Source organism: Ailuropoda melanoleuca, chromosome 11 (assembly GCF_002007445.2).
Source record: "Ailuropoda melanoleuca isolate Jingjing chromosome 11, ASM200744v2, whole genome shotgun sequence".
Lineage (NCBI taxonomy): Eukaryota > Metazoa > Chordata > Mammalia > Carnivora > Ursidae > Ailuropoda > Ailuropoda melanoleuca.
The window spans coordinates 70657199-70679703 of record NC_048228.1 but is presented as its reverse complement, the minus strand read 5'-3'; the positions used below and the strand labels follow the sequence as shown (position 1 = coordinate 70679703).

General features: G+C 43.1%; 1 protein-coding gene across 4 annotated transcripts in view; it reads left to right on the top strand.

Moving 5' to 3' along the window:
- Nucleotides 1-3380, top strand: part of DCUN1D4 (defective in cullin neddylation 1 domain containing 4) — a 79150-nt gene extending 75770 nt beyond the window's left edge. For all 4 annotated transcript variants that reach the window (XM_019799841.2, XM_034671831.1, XM_011225244.3 and 1 more), the window contains one exon: nt 87-3380. In XM_019799841.2, the coding sequence (XP_019655400.1) occupies nt 87-142 (56 nt within the window). In that variant the 3' untranslated portion in view covers nt 143-3380. The remainder of the gene's footprint in view (nt 1-86) is intronic.
- Nucleotides 3381-22505: the final 19125 nt, after the last annotated feature.

The window sequence follows — 22505 nt, the reverse complement described above, 5'->3', positions numbered from 1 at the left end:
CCCCACCCCCGCCCCCACCCCCACTCCGGACTCTTCCTCACTGGGAAGAGCCTTATAGCCGCTTTGTTTTCTCTCTCTCTCTCCAGGGCCAGTTTTGTTGGACGAATTTGTGGAGTGGTATAAAGACAAACAGATGTCCTAGGACTTTATGCATAGCAGCGAGAGAGTCACTGTTACCACAGATATGTCAGCCATTAGCCATAAATTGCTGTTTGTATCAAAGCGCATGCTGCTTTTCTTGCACTGTCTCCCTTCTGCAGGGACGTTTTGGTGTTTGCTTGAATGGGCCAGCTCTGCTTGCTGTGTAGCATTGTTCTCTTGGAAGGCTGCTCTGCAGTTCGTATTTACACTACAGATTGGTGACATTTGCCAACGTCCTCACTGTGATGATGTGTATATTGCTGTTTAAATTTTGTATATGTGTATAAAAAGAAAAAAGCTTCACCTAGAGATTATTTCTGCAAAACTGTATTGTAAAAATAATTTTTGTGGCATATTTCTAGTCCCTTTTTTTAAATGAACCAATTATACTTCATTTGGTCTCCGATGTAGCATTTCAGAACACAAGAGAGAACAACTGTTACCATCAGCGAATGTTGCCAGAATTAACCTCATTGTTTAAGAGGCCAACTTTTGGAAGGAGGTGGGAATCAGAACTTTTCAGAGGCCTTTGCCAAATATAATTTGGTTTACTTAAATATGAGTGTTTTTAAATGATGAAAGGTATCCTTATTTGAACGTGTAGACGCGTACCGTGCCACAGGTCATTTCCACCATGCAAGGTGTAGGTTTTTATTCTCTGATGTTAAAGCCGTAGTAGTTTGAATATAGGTACAAATGAACAAATTAAAATTGCACCTTTTTTTAAATGAGTTTGAAACGCTCGTAAACTTCCTTTACTGGTTTTTGTCCCCCTTCTGCCCTCTCCTAGTCAGTGTTGGGTCTGCCACCACTCCCCGTGCCCTTCTGCGTCACACTGACCCTGCCGCCTCCGTGGGAGCCTCATGGTTTGCTGGCAGTTTGTAACCGCAGAACATTTTCCGTTGTGGTTTGGATTTTTAGTTAAGCTTTCATGGTGTCTAACATTCTAGTTTTTTGGAAAAAGAACTGTACTGTAAGTGAGAGGTGTTTTCTTTTGTTTTCTTTCTTTCATGCTAGGCTTTTCCTGGCAGAATGTCCATTGCAGGCAGTGGACACGAAACCACCAGCATTGAGCTCACTTTATCACACAGTAGGACCTTTCCTGGAGGGGCCACTTCGTCACTCATTACCTGAGTAATTTGTACGGAAAGGTGATAGCCGTTATTTATGTGGATGAGGAGATGAGTGAACAGGACGGTGTTTTAGGGTTGTATTTTATGTCTTTTTTTTTTTTTCCTTGCCTTACCCTTCCTGAGGAAATGTATAGATAACATGTTTTCCCCTCAACTATCTGGTGCTATTGAATGACTAATTGAGTCCCTGAAGTTTTGTGAAAACATAAAAGTCTAATGATTTAAACCGAGTAAAAAGCTAATGGTGCATTTGAACAGGGGAATGCTGTAGGGATGAGCAGGATCCGTGATGGAATAATGATTGGAAGAGGGTTGGGTTATTGCAAAATCTGGCCAAAAAAATCTTTCAGGCTAAATGTGAACCTTTACATGGCATTAAATGAGTAAAGCACACAGACAATGCTACTCCTGACCACTATTTCACAGTTTCTTTGCAAACAGTGTTCAGATTTTCATATTATTTTTTCCCTAACTAAACCACCAAAGACAGAAATGTTGTATGTATATATGGTGTGTGTGCATATACAAAATCATGATATGGTAGAATGAAATCATTTCCTTTTTCTACCAAATAGAAAGGTTTGGTTTGCTGTGAAATAAACCAGAAGTGTGGAAAACTCTGTAGTGATTAAGCAGATTTAATCATTCCTTGCTTGGCAATGGTAGACTTGCCTCTACCTTACAACTTTGAACCAGTTTGCACAAATCAATATCCGAAGAGAATAGAAGATGTTGATGGCAAGCACAGCTCTTGGGACCTATGTGTTGCAAGGGATTCCCTCCCAACAGGTGCCTGGTATCCCAGTGGCGATGGGCCAGAGGCAGGTGTGAATTTGTGGAGAACTTGATTCATTTTCAGAAGTATCCTGTAAAGTTAAAAAAAAATCACACTTTAAAGGTAACAGTTCTTAGAGTTGATCAACTATAGTTTTGTTTAAACAAATACAAATCATAGATGAAATGATTTTAAAAGCTATGGTTAGGAACTGGAGAATGTTTTGAAACGCTAAGCACAATTAATCCTAATATAAAAGGATTATAACGGGGAGATGTTAAACATGTCAGCCACAGTGACCATTTTGATGATAAGGGGAAAAAACCCAAGGAAAAACTATTTGTGATCTAGAATATGGAAAGTAAGTATTCCAAAGTGATGATAATCTTGTATATTTAGATGACTCCAGATAATTTTTGAGGTCTCTTGAAAATAAACCTCTATGACTGGAGTGCTTGCCCTTGGTTCCTGATTTTATGCAGTTAATTTGAGGGAGAGGAAAAGGGGCCAAATGAGTAATAAGATACTTTTCTCTTAAAAATGTCCCTAAGTTACATAAAATTGAGCAGTTATCAGACACTTACTGGCCAATGTTAAAGAAATTAGGGTGCCTTCTTCTGGTTTTTCTTTCTTACCTGTCTACACCCTTTTTCTCTTCCCACTGTGTCTTGAACTACACATTGTAATACTCTGTCGTCATGGAATACAACTTTTTGGTGTTTACTGGTAGGTCAGAAATTTCATGATTTGATTTGCCATAAACACCCACTGTAATGTTACATGCAGCTTTCTCGAAGCATGAACTCTGAATTAAGTTTCTACAAATCTGACTAGACCAACCTCTAGCTTCTCCTTTAACAACACACATCTGTTGCCTCTCCGTGTCCATTTTACCAGTGCTTTTGAAGTTTATACAGAAAGCTTTCCAAGTTAGTTTGTGCCCTTGGTTTTTATTCTTACAACTGCTAAAATACCTCTGTAAGCCTTATCTTTTATTCTTTCATATGTTGTATAATAAATGTATAGAATTCATTGACCAACTAAATGTTGGGTGTCTGTAAATGAGACCAAAACGTGGGTTGCTTTTTATCATAAGATCTTTCCCTTGGGGGTTACTGTTAAATGGACAGCAGCCAACCTGTAACTGTGAACGCTTCGTGTCGTCAGTATCTGCATTCCATCCATAGACGTGTGCAAGTCCTGTGACTCCAGCTTAACTAAAACACTGTTATGCCACCTAACTTGAGTACAGCAAACTGGTTTTAGGTTTTAATGGAATTGATGTAAAATGATATCCCATAAATAAAAAGTATTTGTGTTTGGTTTCAGAACTGACTTGTGAATTATTTCTTCTCGGGATTTTGCTTCAAAAACCACTTAAGGTAGTTTTAAAGTATTTTCTCTTTTACTTTTTTGCCTCCCCCCCGCCCTGCGCCAAACGCTTTATAGTGAAGACTTTCAAAGCCACGGGAAAAAAATGCAAGAATAATATAATGAACTTCAACCCACCTGTGTGCCTAGCACCTGAATTTTCTACTTGTCAACGTTTTGCCACCTTTTCTGTGCCACTCTGAGTATGCATGTGTGTGTACATACATACACTTCTCTCTGTGGACAGATGCACCTTTTTCCTGAACTGAGAGTAAATTACATTATGACCCTTCATACCTCGTATTTCAAAACAAGGACATTTTTATAACCACAATACAATGATCACACTCAAGAAATTTAACACCGATACATTTCTATTATCTAATATACAGTCTAGATTAAAATCTCTCTGTTGGTACCAATATTGGCCTTGCTAGCAATATTATTTGTAATCTGGGGAAAAGCCCTGTATTTAGCTGTCCTGCCTCTTCAGTCTCTTTTAATCTGGAACAGTTCCAGATATAGTACAAACACTCCTCAGCCAGACAGTGAGTTAAAAAGATAGACAACCATATGCTGTGTATTTCTAAAACACCGAGCTAACAATTGAGTGCGTGCAATGTGCCAGAGCCAGGCAGAAATGCCCATTTTTACCGCCTCCTGGCACTACCACCCAGTTAGTCTGTAGCGTGTGTCAGCCCCGGTTATCACTCTCTGAAATTGTCTTACAGTAGGATATCAGGTCGCTGCTGGCACGACCCCTGGCACGGAGTGGGTGCCCAGAAAATGCTTGTGGAAGGAAGCAAGTCACAAGTTCGCGCTGCGCAGAGAATTGGCAGGACCTACGAAACCTCACAAAGGTTAGGGAACCCACAAGGACCAATGCAGACTTTAAGACTCTCAGAAGCTTGAAAGCAAGACAGGAGGTAGAAGACAAGATTCCTAAAACAATCTCCAGGTACACGTTCAAATTGGTGATGTCGATGGTTTTCCAACTCTAATTTGGACGGAGTCTGGGATCAATTCAAGAAAATGCTCTTGCAGATGCTGACACAGATGGTAGATGGAGGTAAAGGAGAAGCCGAATTCTGTGCGGATGGCAAGCAGTGGAAGATGACCAGTGCTAGGGCAGGGGACCCAACCTGGGCCACAGCAAACAGCAGGCAGCCACGAGGCACTCCATCCAGTGCTACAAAGTAGGAACACGAGATGGGGTTCGCTGGACAACACTCATCCACGTAAAAATTCCAGGAATTGAAGTAAAGTTCTCCGGCAATGTAACGAACAGGTTAGACTGGGGAGAAAATAGATCACTAATACCTGCTCTACACCATGCGCGCGCACACGTGCACGCATGCACACACACCCAGCTTGAGGTGTGTTGCAGGCAGGCCCATGAAGGGAAGAGGTTACAGGATGGTTGCTCCAAGGGAAAGGCATTTTGAAAGACAGCTCTTTGAAATAATGGGACAAAGAGGAAAGTGAACTGAAAAATGGAAAACATGATCCACTGGAAAAGATAGAAGGTCCTGGAGTCTGCCCTGGGGCTACAGAAGTGAGGAGGCGGGTTAGCTACTTCCGGACAGCACCTTTCTTGATCTGTTTGAACCCACGGGGAGGCCGGACATGCTCTCCACGGCGCGATGTGCATCACGTCATCCCGTGTGACTCACTTGAACGTTATCCCCGTATCTTCGTGTGTAGAATAACTTGCAGGCAGAGGGTGGGGGAGAAGAGCTGCTGTGATCCCTTTAGAAAAGAACTGCCCGTGGAACTTAGTTACATGCAGAAAGGGGAGAAGCCCAACACGTGAGGAGATAATACATGAGATTTCTGGCCCTCTCTAACCGAAGCTTGTAGGGCAGAAGGTAATCCAAAAAGAGCTCGTTCACCACTTTTGGCACATTCAGCAGAAAATAGTTTGGTTTATTTCCCACCAGAATTTGTTCCTAACATTTATCTTCAATTGCCATAACAAAAAATAAAACCATCCCAGTGTACAAGTACTTGCTTAGAAATTAGAGGGAGTGGGTAAGGAGGCTATGCTGAGAATAGTAATTGGAAACTGAAAAACACAAATTGTCTGTAGTAATTAAATGGAAATTTTTTAAAACATCATTTAAAATGTAATGTCTTCTGAAGGAATGTATTCAGTCCTTTAGAAAAAACCCCTTTGCAATCACTCTCTGATGCATGTGGGTTGTGAAGAACCAGGGCAATAAAGTGAGCTGAGGACGGGTGTGTGTGTGTGTGTGTGTGTGTGTGTGTGTGTGCACGTGTGTGTTTTACCTCTGGCACTTTCTAGCAGAGACATCTCAGAATGGCCTAAATTTGAATATCTGAAATTCAAACTAGTGTTCTCTAGAAATCTTGGGATAAGTGATGAGGAGGAGAGCTGCGGCTGTATTCACAACCAGTGAACTAGCTCACCAAAAACTTGTGGCCAACTTTCCATAGCATATTAAAAGCCGCTGCATTTCGGGGCACCTGAGTGGCTCAGTCATTTAAGCATCTCTTTGATTTTGGCTCAGGTCACCATCTCAGGGTCGTGCGATGGAGCCCTGCAGGCCTGGAGCCTGCTTAAGATTCTCTCCCTCTGCCCCTCCCCACTTCTCTCCTCTCCCTCCCTCTCTAAAAAAAAGCCACTCCATTTTGTGTCTACTTGCTTATTATTTATTTTGGCTTCATTACCCATGAGGGCTGCTACCTACACCTTCTTGAGAGTGGGACTTGGACAAGTTATGACCCCATCACAGATAATCCCAATAGAAGAATACATGCCTTTCAGCACCCTATTCTGCATGTCTCAGAGTGCTCGTAAATGCTTCAGATTCTTACTCCTCCTTTATTCCTCTCATCGAGGTTGATATTCAGATTTGTGGTATAATTGTATCAACAAACCTCAGTTGTATGTTAGGCACAACTCTTCCGTGAAATTGGGAACACAGGCATTAAAATTTATAAGTGTGCAGAGTGGGGGCAGGGATAAATAGAAAATCAATAGATTGAAAAATTTGGAAGGCCCTCCAGGCATGGGGTCTTGTGCGCATGGGTGTAAGTGGCATGAGCCACTTATAAATAAGTGGTAGACCAGAAAGACACTTGGTTGGTGCCAAGAGTTCCTTTGGAGAGTTGGCCAGTATAGGGATAGATGGGGACTCGCATGGGATGACTCTCGGGGTGTCTAGCAGGGTACACAAAGCATATAGGGCCAGCAGAGAGGTTGGGCTTTTCAGGGCGGGAGAGTTTGTGGTTGTCATCAAAAGCAATATAACTGATGAAAAAATGCCAACAGCAGGAACATCTCATGAAAAAGGATATGGAATGTACTGAGGCAGCTACATCAAGCAGGAGACGGTAAAGCATGTTCCCTGGTGGAAGAATGGCTTCCCAGATCCCCAAAGTTCACTCTGGGGATGTCCGACTGTTGTTTAAAACTCCCACCCAGTGCGAGGCTTCTAGCAAGTGACAGATGCCCTCTTTTCCCTCTCCCAGAGTGTGTACCCCTCTGCCTTCCTCTGGAGACTAGCCCTAAGTCTGCCCACTCCCCGGATGGAAGTAACGGGTGCACAGCACCCCAGCTCACTCCCCACAGGAGGGAGACAGGAGGTCAGTCTTCCAGGAGTATCCTTCCCCAGGCCCAGCTGCTAGGCATTTCGCAGAAGGGAAGGTACCCATGGGAGGAAGACCCCCAAGTTTCTGCAAGGGTAGTGGGAAGCTAAGGTGCTGGGAGGAGAGAAGGGTGAGACAGTGTGGCCAAGAGATTTAAGGGAGGGGAACTCTGGGGGGAGTGAGAAGCAAGCAGGCCCGAGGTGTGGACAGCGCTCGGAAAACGGGGTTGCCTACTGACAAATTTCCAGAGACCCCGGTCTCAGGTGCAGGGAGAGCGTGTGGGCTAGCAGAGACCCTGTGCTCTCCCTACTTGCTCAGAATCCATCCAGCCTCCATGGAGCATGTTATTCTGTGCCTCTGTCAGAATCTTTGCAGCTCAGCAGTTGCATAACTACAGTCTGCCCCTACCCCACCACCCTCCCTGTGAAAAGAGAAGTTGCTAGAAGGCACCTGCAACTATCTCCCTCTTGCTGCAGCATGGAAAATTGGGGATATAAAGGGGCAGGATTTTATGGTCTTTGAGGCCAAGTACTTTTTGAATTCTGACCACAGTGAGAGGACATTGCAGATGACAGACCCATGACAGTGAAGAAGAAAAAAGTCAGACTTTCTGGTTCAATACAATCATCTCTGCTACTTTATACACTGATATCATGTGCGGACTCATGCATTTTGTTTTGAGAGTGGATTACCAGCAAGCCGGAATGGATTCCAAGGATGTAGACAGGAAGACCAGTTGGTGGCTTACTGACATCATTTAGCTCCTTGCAGAAGAGAAGGCGGCCAGTGAGGGAGCGTGTTTTACACTGGTCTCCTGAGACACCTTTCAACAATCATGGGAAGTCTACAGAGGAAACTAAGGTTCAGAACGTTTACCTAACTTGTGTTAACTCACGTGGCTGGAAGGTGGGAGAGCGAGGGTTAAACTCAGGTGGATGTCTCTGCCTCCAGCAGTTTGGTAGGGGCCACGTGGTGTAGAGAAAAGGTTGCTGTGAGGAGGGGTGAGGTGTGTAAGCCCTATGCTGTGCGTGCTGCTGCTGCTCCGGTCTCCGATGGACTTACTGGTGCCCCCTTCTGCTGATTTTATAGAGTTCTGGGGAAACACGGAGTTCAGTGATGGGCCGATTTTTCAGAAGTGGGAATGTATGGGCTGGCTTCACTTCAGCCATAGAATTGAGGTCACTGGAGTAAGAATATATTTTTTTAAGATTTTATTTATTTGACAGAGAGCACAAGCAGGGGAAGTGGCAGGCAGAGGGAGAGGGAGAAGCAGGCTCCCCGCTGAGCAGAGAGCCCAAGGACGCGTGGCTGGATCCCAGGACCCAGGGATCATGATCTGAGCCGAAGGCAGGCGCCTCACGGACTGAGCCCCCCAGGCGCCCCTGGAGTAAGAATATTGCTGATTGGCCAACTCAGAAGTGTGGCGCTGGCTTTCAAAGCCGTGGTCTAATGTAGGTGAGTTTTCCCACACCACCAAGCCATTATCTACCTGGTTGGATCCCACAGGTTGAGGGCCAAGTCCACAAGAGCGTGCACGCTTCCGTCTTCAGACAATCACAAGAGCAGGTTGTCAACTGCGCTTCCCCCCAACTGGCTATAAATTGGACGTTCCCACAGCCTTTCCTCGGGTTCAATGAACTCAACTAGCGTGGCTCATAGAACTCAGAGAAACATTTACTTACACTTACCAATTTATTATAAAAGGATACAACTCAGGAGCAGCCAGATGGAAGAAATGCGTAAGGCAAGGTGTGTGGGAAGGGCATGGAGCTCCCAGGCTCTCCCAACTGTGCCGCCTTCCCCCAAAACTCCACGTGTTCACCCACTGGGAGGCTCTCTGAACCCCATCCGGTAGGGTTTTTATGGAGGGCTCATTCCATAGGCACAGTTGATTAAATCATTAGCCATTGGTGATTGAACACAATCTCCAGCCCCTCTACAGAGGTGGGATATGGGGTTGGACTGAAGGTTCCAACCCTCTAATCACAGGGTTGGTTCCCCAGGTAGCCAGCCCTATCCTCAGGTTACCTAGGGACTTTCTAAAGTCACCTCATTAACATCACAAAGGGCCTCTTAATTCTCTCATCACTTAGGGAATTTCCAAGGGGTTTAGGAACTGTGCCAGGATCTGGGAGCAAGACCAAATATGTATTTCTTATCATCAGTCACAATATCACACATGGGTACTGATGATACAAAGCTGACATTGATCAACAGGGCCAAGTTTAAAACCAGTTCTAGTAGTTACTGACATGTTACTGTGGCCAATGAACCTGTTGCTTTCCCCTCCTTTCTTGAAGTGGAGTATAGGAACTTTTCATCCTCAAGATAAATGTGATAAGGGAGATGGTGATGGAATGAGGAACCAGAGAAACCAGGAGGAAGTACCCTACAGCCAAGTGGAGGTTTAGGGCAAGGGACCAGTTTTCCCCTGAGGCAACGGGAGATGTCTATAAATGAGTAAGAGGTAGGAGGTAGCTAAGAGGTCTTACCTTAGGTCTTGGTTTTCTCAGGAACTGATTCAAAGATTCCTACTGAGAGAAGGGAGAGGTAGGAGGTTCAAGGAGAGAGATGGAAGTGTGGAAGAGCCCCTGAGGAGAATGAGAAAAGATGATGAAGGAATAAGTCTCATTGTTCCAGAGAAAGAAAACTAAGACTAGGTTATATAACTGTGGCACAGCAAGCAGTTGTGGATATCAGGACATCAACATTAGGTCTAGGCGACATGGCCGACAGGCTCCAGCCCCCTACCAAAATTGGGATAAAAGACAGCAGGACTTGGGCTTTGGGCTCCTCTGACCTGGGAAACTCCTCTCTCTTTCCAGACTGCAGAAACCACGCACCCCTGGAGATGCCTTTTGAAAAATAGGGGATTTCCAGTGAAGCCATGTCCACTGGCTTGAACTACCATGTATCCTTGAATGCTTGCATATACTTTGCATCGTTTTCTGGGTGAAGAGATGGTGAAACAAAGTGGGAGTTTCCACAGTTGAGTTGAGACGCCATTCCTACTAGTTTTCAAATGCAGACCAGCCCTATGATCAGCCCTGTAAATGGTTAACAGACTTGGGCAGAATGACCTCATGTGTAAGAAGGTAGCAGAGAAAGACTAAGGCAAGCATGAGAAACTTCCTACGTTACTGGAGTGGTGCCATCCAGCCAGTGGCTTTCTGTGGCTTTTGAGCTGCAGGCACAATGGATGATGACATTTGTGTGATTATTGGGATACTGGAATGGGTTATCTGGTGGATTAAAAGCAAAAGTGGGACAAGAGGGCACGTTGTGCTTCAGAGTTGCAGTATGAGGAGTATCAGACTGCTCCTTACTAATTTGGAACATCAGAAGAGGTCGAATTTTTCCAAGAATAATACAGTAAGCCCTACAAAGAGTGAGCTGCTAAGGTAGAAGGACAATTTTTGACCATTTAGCTAAAGAGGACTCACCCAATGGTGCTCTAGTTTCTTCCATGGGCCATCTCCAGGGCTAGATTCCCATCTGACATACAGGAGATCTTGAAGGCTGTTCTGGGGGATGGAAGTGTAGGAGACAAAGAGTCTTACTAGGTAGGAAACAATCACTCCTGGGGGGAGCAATCTAGAAATGGAACTGATGGTGACAGGGAGGAAGCTGAAGAATGGATCTGGGTGGGCCTTACGCCAGGAGTATGACGTCATTGGCATAACAACACATTTAAGAAATAGATAAAGAAGAAGCAGAGGTTGACTTTCCCCATCATTTTCCAGCCCTGTACTCCCCAAACTCAAGTTTTGAGACTAGGTAGAATAATTCCATGGACCTAGGTGGTCCTAATATCAGGTTCATCAGAAGATGGGAGGGTATACCTCAATGTGATAGTCAAGTGGAGGGGTTGGAAAACATTCCGAAGGTTCCCTCAATATGAGAAATCAAATGATAGCTAGGTAACGCCTGTCATTTTCCAAATGTGTCTCCTATTTGGTGAGAGAGTTAAAAGACACCTCACATAAGAGCCAGAGAGTCCTTGAGAAGCCTGGCCGTTGGTGGTTGTGATTGTAGGAGACCAACCAGAATGCTCTGTGGACATATTTGGAAATGAGGGGAGAGTTGATAGTTTTTTTCTTATGTGAAGACCCACGTCATGGTGGTGGATAGGGTCCACTCAACGTCTCACTTTGTCCCAACTATCCCATTAGCTTAATCCTTGTCATTACCCATATGCCAGGCAAAGGGGAAGAAATCACAACCCTCATTAAAAACAAAGTGATGATTGGAGTAGAGGAGGACATGTATATCACACTAGATAGCACTTTTCCACCTTCATGAGTCCCTTATGCTGAACCTGGGGTCTCTGCGGCAACAGGGCAAGAGCAGAGAATGTGCCATGATGGCCTGTGTTTTCAGAACACTCTTGAGGAAAACCATCAGGTTCAACAATTAATGTCAAAGTTAGCTATAAAATCTTCCATAATATGGAGGGGCCAAAGGTCCTGGGGAGTAAGACAAATTCTCATTCTAAATTGGTGATATTCTTGGGAAGTATGTGGATAGCATATGAAGTTTGCTTTCTACAGTGGCTGTCTTGGACAGCCTCCTCATAAGGATAGCTTAAAAAGTTAGGCAAAATATTTTTAGAATCTGTTTGAAGGAATTGAAAAACTATGAAGGAAGTGAACATTTGAACATTTGTTGGGCAAAGATCTAGAAGAAGAAAGAAGCCAAGAAAGCTAGTATTTGAAGCCACTTGTTCCCTTCAGGAAATAGTCCATTTTGAAAGTGAAAGCAGAGGCTGAGGGGCTCAGAGATCTTTTGAAGGTCTCACTGGGATGGGGTGACAAAATTTGAGGTTAGAGTCTGCCAAGGAGGATGGGCTCTGGTAAACCCCCCAGACTTATGGTTGGGACTCTGAGAATCTAGAAGGGTTTACAAGTAAGGATGAGCTAGAAATAGACTGGCACTCGCAGGAATAAAGCTCAGCTCCAAATTAATTCAAGCCCTGATGTGATTGCGGTGAATGCCCTGAATCTAACTGCCTGAGAGTACCAGAAGTAAGTTCTCGCTGGAAAAAAATATATCATCCATGGGTTATACATATATGAAGTAAAACTCTATTCAATCAAGGAAAAAAGAATTCAAGGAAAAAAGAATTCAAGATGCAATGTATCTTCAGTAAAGCTAATAGATGAAGAAAATAGCACAAAATTTAATGATGCTGGCATGAATGCTTTCAGACTATAGTAGATAGGATTGTCTTTGGTTTTTGCTGAGGATACTTTTTTTAGGGGGGAGGGGCAGAGGGAGAGGGAGACAGAGTGTGTATATATATATATATATTTTTTTTTTAAAGACTTTATTTATTTGAGAGAGGGAAAGAGAGCATGGAAGAGAGCATGACTGGGGGGTGGGGGCAGAGAGAGAAGCAGACTCCCTGCAGAACAGGGAGCCCAACATGGGCCTCAATCCCAAGACCCTGAGATCATGACCTGAGCCGAAGGCAGACACTTAACTGACTGAGCCAGCCAGGTGCCTTGGTGACAGAATCTTAAGCAGGCTCCATGCCCAGCATGGAGCCCAATGCAGGGCTTCATCTCATGACCCTGAGATTGTGACCTGGGCCGAAATCAAGAGTCAGACACCCAACCAGCTGTGCCACGCAGGCGCCCCTGCTGAGACTTACTTCTAGGCCTCATCTTGCTGCCCTTTGTGAATATGTGAGTTCACACCTATGGATATGGGTATGGCTGACGACCAGGGGTGCTCCCCTGTCCCAACGAGCGCCAATCCATAGACTTCACTGAGCCTCTTGTGGTCTCTTCTTCAGGAATTTGAACTAAAATAAACTGAATCAGTCAGGAAGAAATAGGTGGGTATGAGATTTATAATGTCATGATGATTTGGGGCAGATTGTCATTTTAACATTTTTTCTATGTCAATAAGTAAAAAGCTGATTGGCACAGAGCAGCAGTAAGAAGCAGCTACGAGATGGACAGTTTCCTGAAAGACAGATGGAACGGCTTCAGTCCTCAACGTTTTAAGACCAGAACCCATTTTCCCAGCTCTCTTTGCTCCACTTTTTGATATCTATTTTTAGAGATCTGGAAGACTATTGAAACCTTGAAATGATCTTTCTCTTATTAAAGAGATATCATACAGAACTTTACACTATGTCTATAATTTCCTGTACACAATGTTATTTAATGGTAATCATTCAAAAATAACCAAGCCTACAAAAAGGACAAGACTTTTTTTAAGAAAGGAGAAAAACCGATAGAAGAAAGTCCCGTAGGAAATATAGATATTAGGGTTATCTGATGTGGACTTTAAATAACTATAAATTATATTTATGAGAGAAATTCAGCAGAGAAGGGGAAACTATGAAAAAGAATCCAATGGAAATTCTAGAACTGAGAAATTTAATAGATGAAATTAATAACTCGGTAGATAGGATTTAACAGAAGAGTAAGCCCAACAAAGACAAACTTAATGAATAAAAAATATGTCAGAAAAAATCTCGACTGAAGAACAGAAAAACTTAAAAAAAAAAAGGTGGAAAATATAGAGACAAGTCAAAAGATTTACAGCACAGTGAGAAGGTCTAAAATACAAATAATTTTAGACCTGGAAAAAGAGAACAGAGAACATGGCAGAGTCAATATTTGAAAAACAATGCTTAAGAATTTTCCTAAACTAATGAAAGATAAGACGCCCCAATTCAAGAGTGCTGCAAACACCCAAGCAGGACAAATACAAAGCAACATACAAGTAAAACCTCTGAAAAAACGAAGACAGACCATCTTAAAGAGCAGCCACATGTACATGTAGAAACTATAAAATACTGTAGATAAATTAAAAACAAATAATGACCTGAAAGCACTGGAGAGTAAGCAAAAACAGGCAAAGTCTGAAGGTAAGTTGACACCTGGATGAAGAGAATGGCACAGAAAAAGGTTTTCATTTTTGACAGCTTTTAGTTTAGTTTAGCTTTTTGACTTTTAGCTATGCCATAGTCAGCACCGCATGGAATGAGCAAAACTTTCATAGAAACTCTGTAGCCTTTCAAATAACCAGAAGACAGATTTCAGGGCAAACACAGCCTTCAGAAAGTGAGGGGGAATCCAAGAAATAGAGCCAGAAGGGAGAAATCCCAAATTCTGAGTATAAACTCTGCCCAAATTTGAAACTAATCCCTGAATCATGCCTGTGCAGGGTGGGCTGCAAATAGCCCAGCTAAAGGTAAAACTACTGAAATGCATTTTGAGGTGCTGCACAATAGACAGAATTTGCTATTTGAATCTAAACAAATTAACCAACACTCTTCAGAGGAATTTAACAGAACCCAGAGTTTCCACAACAAAACAATCACAATGTCCAAGATACAACTTACTTATCTTGTGAAGAATCAACAAAATATAACCAAATCTCAAAAGATAAGACTATCAATCAGTGGAGACTGGTCCTGAAGTGATCCAGATGTTAGAATTAGTAGATAAGAGTTTTAAAGTGGATATAATAACTGGCTCAAAAACATAAAGGAGGGGCGCCTGGGTGGCACAGCAGTTAAGCATCTGCCTTCAGCTCAGGACGTGATCCCGGCGTTATGGGATCGAGCCCCACATCAGGCTCCTCCGCTATGAGCCTGCTTCTTCCTCTCCCACTCCCCCTGCTTGTGTTCCCTCTCTCTCTGGCTGTCTCTATCTCTGTTGAATAAATAAATAAAAATCTTTAAAAAAAAAACATAAAGGAAAACATGGTCTTTATAACGAAAAGATGGGAGATCTCAACAGAAAAATAAGAACTATAAAATACAACCAAATGGGAATTCTAGGAGTAAAAAGAACCTAAAATTAGAAGTTCACAAGAGAAAGATTCAATATAAATGAAGATAGATTAATGGATATTAATCCAACATGAAGAACGGGGAAATTTTAAAAAATGAATAGAAGCTCCTGCATCTATGGGACACCAGCAAAGATCTGACATACATATGATTGTAGTCTCAGATGGAAAGAAAACAGAAAATGAGACAAAAGGAAAAAAACAAAAACAAACAAAAAACCCACAAAGAACCAAAGCCTAGAATTTCCCCCAATTTAGTGTAACACACACATTTACAGATTTAAGAAGTTCAGGAAACCCAAAACAAGGCAAATATGAATAAAGCCATGCCTAGGCATGTTGTAGTCAAACCACTGAAAACTAAAGAAGAGATGATCACAAAAGTAGCAGGGTAAAATACCAAACACTATAAACAGGAGAACCGCCATTTCAGTAGCGATCACTCCTCATCAAGCACAAAGAAGTTAAGACCTTGGACCAATAGCTTCAGAGAGCTAAAATCAATAATAAGGTTGTTAACCCAGAATTTCTGCACTCAGTGAAAATATCCTTCAAGAATAAAGGCAAAGGTATTTTCAGATAACTGCAAATCAAGAAAATGTGTTCCCAGCAGTTTTGTAGTATGAGAAATACTAAAGGAAATTGTTCAGGCTGAATTGAAATCCCATCAGATATAAATGGTAAAGAATGTAGGACAAGTTAATAAAAGGGAAGCAATGGAGTAATCAAACTAATTAATGAAAATGAAGATAAGACAAGAGATAAGCAAAAAAAGAAAAGAGATAAACGCAGGATACATAATATAATACAAATAGTAAGATGGTACCCGTAAACCCAAATATATCAGTAATTAGATTCATTGTAAATGGACGAATTACACCACTTAAAAGACAAAGATCTTCAGAACAATGACAACACGACCCTAACTATATGCTGTCTACAAGAGGCAAATCTAAAATACCAGAACGTTTAAATAATAGGGTAGATTAAGATGAGTCATTGCAAACATTAACAAAGGCAAGGCTGGTAAAGCAATTCTAACATCAGACAAAGTGGATTTCAAGGCAATTAACATTACTGAGGATAAGGAGGGATAGCTCGTAACTGTAAAATGTTCAATCTATCCAGAAAATATAACAGTTCTAAATCTTACGAACCTAACAACATGACTTCAAAATATAAGAAGCCCAAAGTGACAGCACCAAAAGGAGAAACTGACAAATCTACACAATTGGAATTTTGATCCCATCTCTCTCACTGACTGATAGAACAAGCTGACAAATAGACATTGAAGATACTCGACATTGAACAACACAATTATCAACTTGACTAAATTGACGTATAGCACACTGCATTCAGCAGCTTCAAAATAGGCAATTTCTTATAAGTGAACACAAAACGATACCAAAACTAACCATGTACTGGATCAAAAAGTAAGTCTCAACAGATTTCCAATCAAGTACCAAAACTACAAAACTAAATAATGGTCTCGGAATTCAGGATAGCAATTACCCTTGAGAAGGGGGCTAATGGCTGGAAGAAGGCCAGAAACAGGCCTATGGAAAGCTGATTATGTGCTGATTATGTTCTGATTATATTTCTCAATCTGGGAGCTGGCCACATATGTGGCTATGTACTCGGTTTGTGAAAAATGTACTGTGCACTTTCCTGATGTTCTGCCTGAGAAGTTAACAACAGCTGCAAAACGCTCCTACAAAGCAAACTAAAGCAAAACTTCAAGCCTGGATGCCCCTACCAGTGAGTTCTTCCGAACATTGAAGGAAGAGATACACCAACACCTTGAATCTTGCTTTATAATGTCGTTGTAACCTAGGAACTTTATAAGAAAAATAGTAACATAGGAACTTTGCAAGAAAAAGCATTGTAAGTCAATTTCTTTTATGACATAGGTACAAAAACTCTAAATTATCAACTCGAATTGAGCAAAAATACAAAGATCATCCAAGTGGGTTTATTCCAGGAATGAAAAGTTAGTTTCATTTTTAAAAATCAATTGATGCAATCTGCTGTATTTATAAAAGAAGAAAAAAATCATATAATTCATATAATAATCCTCCTAGACCAAAGATTTCATACAACTAAGCATCTGAGATTCATTAATTAAGCATCTGATGATTCATAACAGTTAATCATCTGAGAAATGCAAATTAGAATCCCAGCGAGACACTTCTATTCTCACCCTAGAATGGCTAACATTAAAAATAAAATAACTGACTGACACTACCCAGTTTTGGTGAGAATACAGAGCAACTGAAACTCATGCGTGTCTAGCATGAGTGTACATCAGGGCAAATACTGTGGAAAATTGTTTGGCATAATCTATTAAGGTTGAACATATACATACCCAGTGATTGATCATTTCCCCACTAGGTATATACTCATCAGAAATGCTTACATAGGGGCACCTGTGGCTCAGTCAGTTAAGCATCTGCCTTCAGCTCAGGTCATGATTCCAGGGTCCGGGGATCGAGCCCCATATGGGGCTCCCTGCTCAGCTGGGAGTCGGCTCTTCCCTGTCCCTCTGCCTACTCCCTCAGTTTCTCTCCCTCAAATGAATAAATAAAATCTAAAAAAATAAATGCTTATATAAGTCGCCAGATGACATTGAAATCAATGTTCAGAGCAAACAACATGCAACAGCATATATGATTATTACAGTTCTAATGTAAAATGAAAGAAGTTGCAAATACATTCTCTGTTATTCTATGGATATAAGTTTCAAAACCAGGAAAACTGATTTATAGTGTTAGAAGTCAGGGCAGTGGTTACCTCTGAGTAAGAGGGGAAGGAGTGATCATTTGGGGAGAGAATGGGTGAGAGGTGAAGTTCGAAGTTTCTGGTAGTGACTTTGTCTTCGGATGATGGTAATACAGGTTTCTTCACTTTGTGATAACTCATGAAGTGGTACACTTCCTATTTGTACTCTTTTTTGGTACATGTATTCTAGGTCAATAAAAGAACTTATATAAACATGATAGAATAGGAAATCATCCATTTCTCTGAAGTTCTAAAATCTTTGAATTGCCTCGTCCTTGTTCTGAAAGACAGCAATAATTGAGCCGAGGAGTGTATAAACCCTCACATAGCCCAAGAATGAGGCCAGTGGGCCCAATGTAGAGCAGAGATATGATAGAGAAAGCAACCAGATAAATTCCTCGGCTGGCAGAATGGAACCACAAAGCTGCCAGTGACCTCAAGGACCAGAAGATGGTTTAGGAAACTCCTTTCGGGGGGCAGGGATTGGAAGGAGGGTCTGTTAGCAAATACCCTCTGGGAACTCCCACGGTGCTCTGACGTGGACCACAAGCAATTGAGACATGAGAAGTCTGCCACCAAAGTCATTGTAGGTACCACCTGCTGAGTGCTTTGTACGACCCAGGCCCTGTCCCAAGCGGCTTGTAGTCAGTAACTCACTTAGTCCTCACTACAAATGTTATTATTCTCATTACACAGATGGAAATATCAGTGGTGCAGATCGGTGTAGCACTTTCTTCAAAGTCACAAAGAAGTGAAGAGACAAGATTTGAACAAGGCAACCTGGCCACTGAGCCCCATACTCTTAACTTCTTCTTTTTTCTTTTTTTTTTAAGATTTTATTTATTTATTTGACAGAGAGAGAGAGACAGCCAGCAAGAGAGGGAACACAAGCAGGGGGAGTGGGAGAGGAAGAAGCAGGCTCCCAGCAGAGCAGGGAGCCCAATGTGGGGCTCGATCCCAGAACAGTGGGATCATGACCTGAGCCGAAGGCAGACGCTTAATGACTGAACCACCCAGGCGCCCCGATACTCTTACCTTCTAACCACACAGCTCCTCCAGGCTCATAAGCAGATTTACAAACTGCTCTTTGCATCTATACTCACTCAGTAATGATACAGAAGGAACACAACTTTTTATGCAGTAGAACAATGTTCTTCCCACCCAAAGAAATTTTTTTCCCCTCTGCTGGCTGTGGTTAGAAACTCATCTGTGTGGAAAGCTCTTGCTTTGGCAGCATTGCAATAGAAAACTCTCCCTCCTGCCTAGTAAAGAAGGAGGCTTGGAATTAGGGGAGGCTGCTTCCTGACTAGAAGCTTCTGACCCTGGGAGAGCTTGGCTGTTGACAATGAGTAACTCTATCCATTTCTGGAAGCAGTAGGAATCCTCTCTTTGCAGAGCTCTGTTCAATCAAGATCCAGTTTGTTCCAAACCCTCATCCCTTAGGAAGAAGAGAGATTATAGACGGCATAGCATTTTGTAACATCAGACTTTCCTCAGTGGGACTCCAGTATATTTTTTGTTAGCCTTTCTTGGTTTTGATTTATCTGTGTCCTCGAAGTTACATGAAATTAAAATTTTTTGTTTTGTTTTGTTCTGTTTTGTTTTTCTGATGAGCCCCTGGGCCAAGGTGGAAACCAGCAATCCAAACGTTGACCACGTCCCCCTTCTGTTTAAGCTGTGAAGGTTGTTCTGTGTTTCCAAAATTCCAAATTGCTGCTTGATGTGACTTCATCTGACTGTAAGTAAAACTAGTTACTTCTTCAAATTAAGTTCGAAGCAACTACATGGAAAGAGTCCAAGGAATTCTCTAACAGCTAAAATATTACATATCATATCATTATGACTCATTTTTTTCTGGAAGTGTGTTTCTGGAATTGCTTGACTGAGGAAAGTGATTTCAGACCAGTAGAACCCTGACATGGCTCGGAGTGTTTAGGGGTGCCGTGCCGTCTGGGAACTCTGATCCCGGCCCAGGTAACTGTTGGGTGTCCACAGATGGCAAAGCCTTTCTTGGCTGGAACGAAGCTTGGCTGAAGCCAACACGAACTGTTGTAACAGCCGCGGTGTGTCTGCTTGTCTGGGCAGCGACCTCAGGGTGTGGATAACATGGCCCATCTCATGCGACTTAATTTTAGGAAGGCACATTTTAAGGGTACTCTCAGATGCTGAGTTGGTGTGGCTGCAGCTCGATTTTACAGTCATTGACTAGGTGAACAAGGGGGGCGTAGACATGCCAGTTTATAAGGAGCTAGCCCTTCCCGGACTCCCTAAGTTTCTGTTTCTTGGCGAGAAGCTGATTCAGATGCTCTCAGCGTCCAGACTTGGGTTCTGCTGTTTTGCTCTTACATTCCCGCACCGCGGCAGCCACCAACTGCGTGCCACTCGGATGCTTTGTCTGTTTTTCTGACTTCGTGAGTAATCAGGTTTTTGTATCCTTCCATAACTTGAAAGCCTTCTTATTGAGGTCATATATGAACATGGTTGTGGATTGTATCGTTCAGACAGGATTCTAAGGACAACCAAGTCATCTGTAGTACTCATTTTCAGCCTTATCATGTTTTGTAATTTCCAAGAGATTGCTCTTGTTGCTGGATGGTTTGTTATCTGACGTCTCTGTTCACTGCTGAATCACTTCATCCCATTGGGTTAGCATGGCCTTTCTCTTCAATGTTTTGGGCCTGAATCAAACAAGGGAGGGTCTGCCAAAAAATCTGAAAACTCACCACTTTTTTTGAAGCTATCAGAAAGCTGAGGTCTCAGGTCAACCCACAAACTTGAAATCTAAGGGAACACAGGCACCTCCCAGGAGGAATGAGCCATGAGCCCTTGCTTGGCCCCAGGCAGATGCTGCTGGATACAGACAAGCCAGTAACAAGAATTTAACGAAGATTTGTAATGAATTGCTAAAGGCTGAGTGTGACTCACACAAGAATACAGAACCCCTTGGGGCTACAATATTTGCACCCATTTGCACGTTCTTCACTCGTCTCCCCATGTGCTCACAAGAAAGGCTGGACAGGGCGGTGAGAATGGCGTGTGTCATGGCCAGGGAACACGGAGTTTAGGGAGGCCCCTCTCTGAGAGCAAGCCTGCTCTTTGTCTGGGGCAAGAGGTTCCCTCATCCCTCAGGCTGCTCCGTACAAACACAACCCTGAAAAGAGGCCAGGAAAGGGCGAGAGAGCCTTGCTTGCATCCTTGGCACACCCAGGAAGAACATGGTGGGTCGCCTCTCCCAACGAGGTCAGGAACAGTGTCAGGAGACCCGGCCCAGGGAGTTCCTCCCCTGAATGGAGAAGATCCTTCTTCTGCTCCTCATGCCTAGGCCCCAGGCTTGCTGTTGAGGACAGGAGAACCTGAAATAGTGGAAGTGAAAGGTTGGAACCTGCCCCTGCTGGTCTGAGGGACTGTAGGAGGCAAGGAGAGAGGAAGTAGGAAGGCAGGAAGGAGATGTGCTTCCTCAATGTGGAGGATGATGAGACCAGGGTCGCTCAGGATGGGTGAGAGGAGCCCAGGGAAATGCTGAGGGCATCAGTCAGGACTCTGGGAGGGGATCACCTCAGACACCCTCCCATCTCCCCCACAGCCAAGAAGCAGACTGAGCCAGGCAGCGTGGTTAGGAGATGGGGGGCTGGAAGTCAGCTTCCCAGAGCTGCTCTCCGTACCACTGTGGTGTGCCTCAGACCCAGCCAGTGCCGCCGTGACCCAGAAGGGCTATACTGGACCTAATGCATGTGACTCCCTGGCCGCCTTTGGCCTCGTGCTCCTGGGCCCAGTCACGGGGCTGCTGCCAGTTATGGGGACCCTCCCCATCCTCTGCCACAAGATAGCAGCACATCACTGCCTGTGAGCCTTACTTTCTTCATCCATGTAATAGGCATACGGACAGCATCTATCCCATTGGCTTCTAGAACCACTTCGTGCCTCAGTTTCCTTACCTGCAAAATGAAGGTAATAATATAACCCATCCCCCCCCCAGTTTTATAGAGTTATAATGGACATCCAGACTGTATAAGTTTACAGTGCATAGCATACTGACTTGACATACATATACTGAGAAAAGATTATCACAGTAAGTTTGGTTAGCATCTATCATCTCATATAATGTCACATATTTCAAATGACTGCTGTAAGGATTAAATGATTTAACATGGGTAAAGCCCTTAAAACAGTGTCTGGTGTTAATAAGTACCATATAAAAGTTTATTATTCTTACTCTATTTTCAAGTTAGATTTGCTTCATCAAATTTTTTTTTTTTTAAGATTTTATTTATTTATTTGACATAGACAGAGACAGCCAGCGAGAGAGGGAACACAGCAGGAGGAGTGGGAGAGGAAGAAGCAGGCTCATAGCAGAGGAGCCTGATGTGGGGCTCGATCCCAGAACGCCGGGATCACGCCCTGAGCCGAAGGCAGATGCTTAACCGCTGTGCCACCCAGGCGCCCCTAAAATATTTCTTAACTAATAAGATTTGAAAGTCAAAATTAGTCCTTAATCCATGAGCTGAAGAATGGATGTTGTGTTAGCAGGCAGGGAAAACCGTTAACTTCCTTGTCCATCTCCGTCCGAGCTCTTGGGTGACCAGGTGCATAGTCAGTGAGTGGTCATGTTGTCAAAGGAAATTTTTTCGGAGCAGCAGATCTCAACAGTGGGCTTAAGATAGCCAGTCAACCATGTTGTAGACAGACGTGCCGTCGTCCAGGCTTTGTTGTGTCGTTGATAAGCACAAGCAGAGTGCATTCAGCGTCGTCCTTAAGGGCACTAAGATTTTTGAGATGCTGAATGAGCAATGGCTTCAACCTAACGTCACCAGCTGCGTTAGCCCCTCACAAGAGAGTCAGCCTGTCCTTTGAAGCTAGACATTGACTTCTCTCCAGCTATGAAA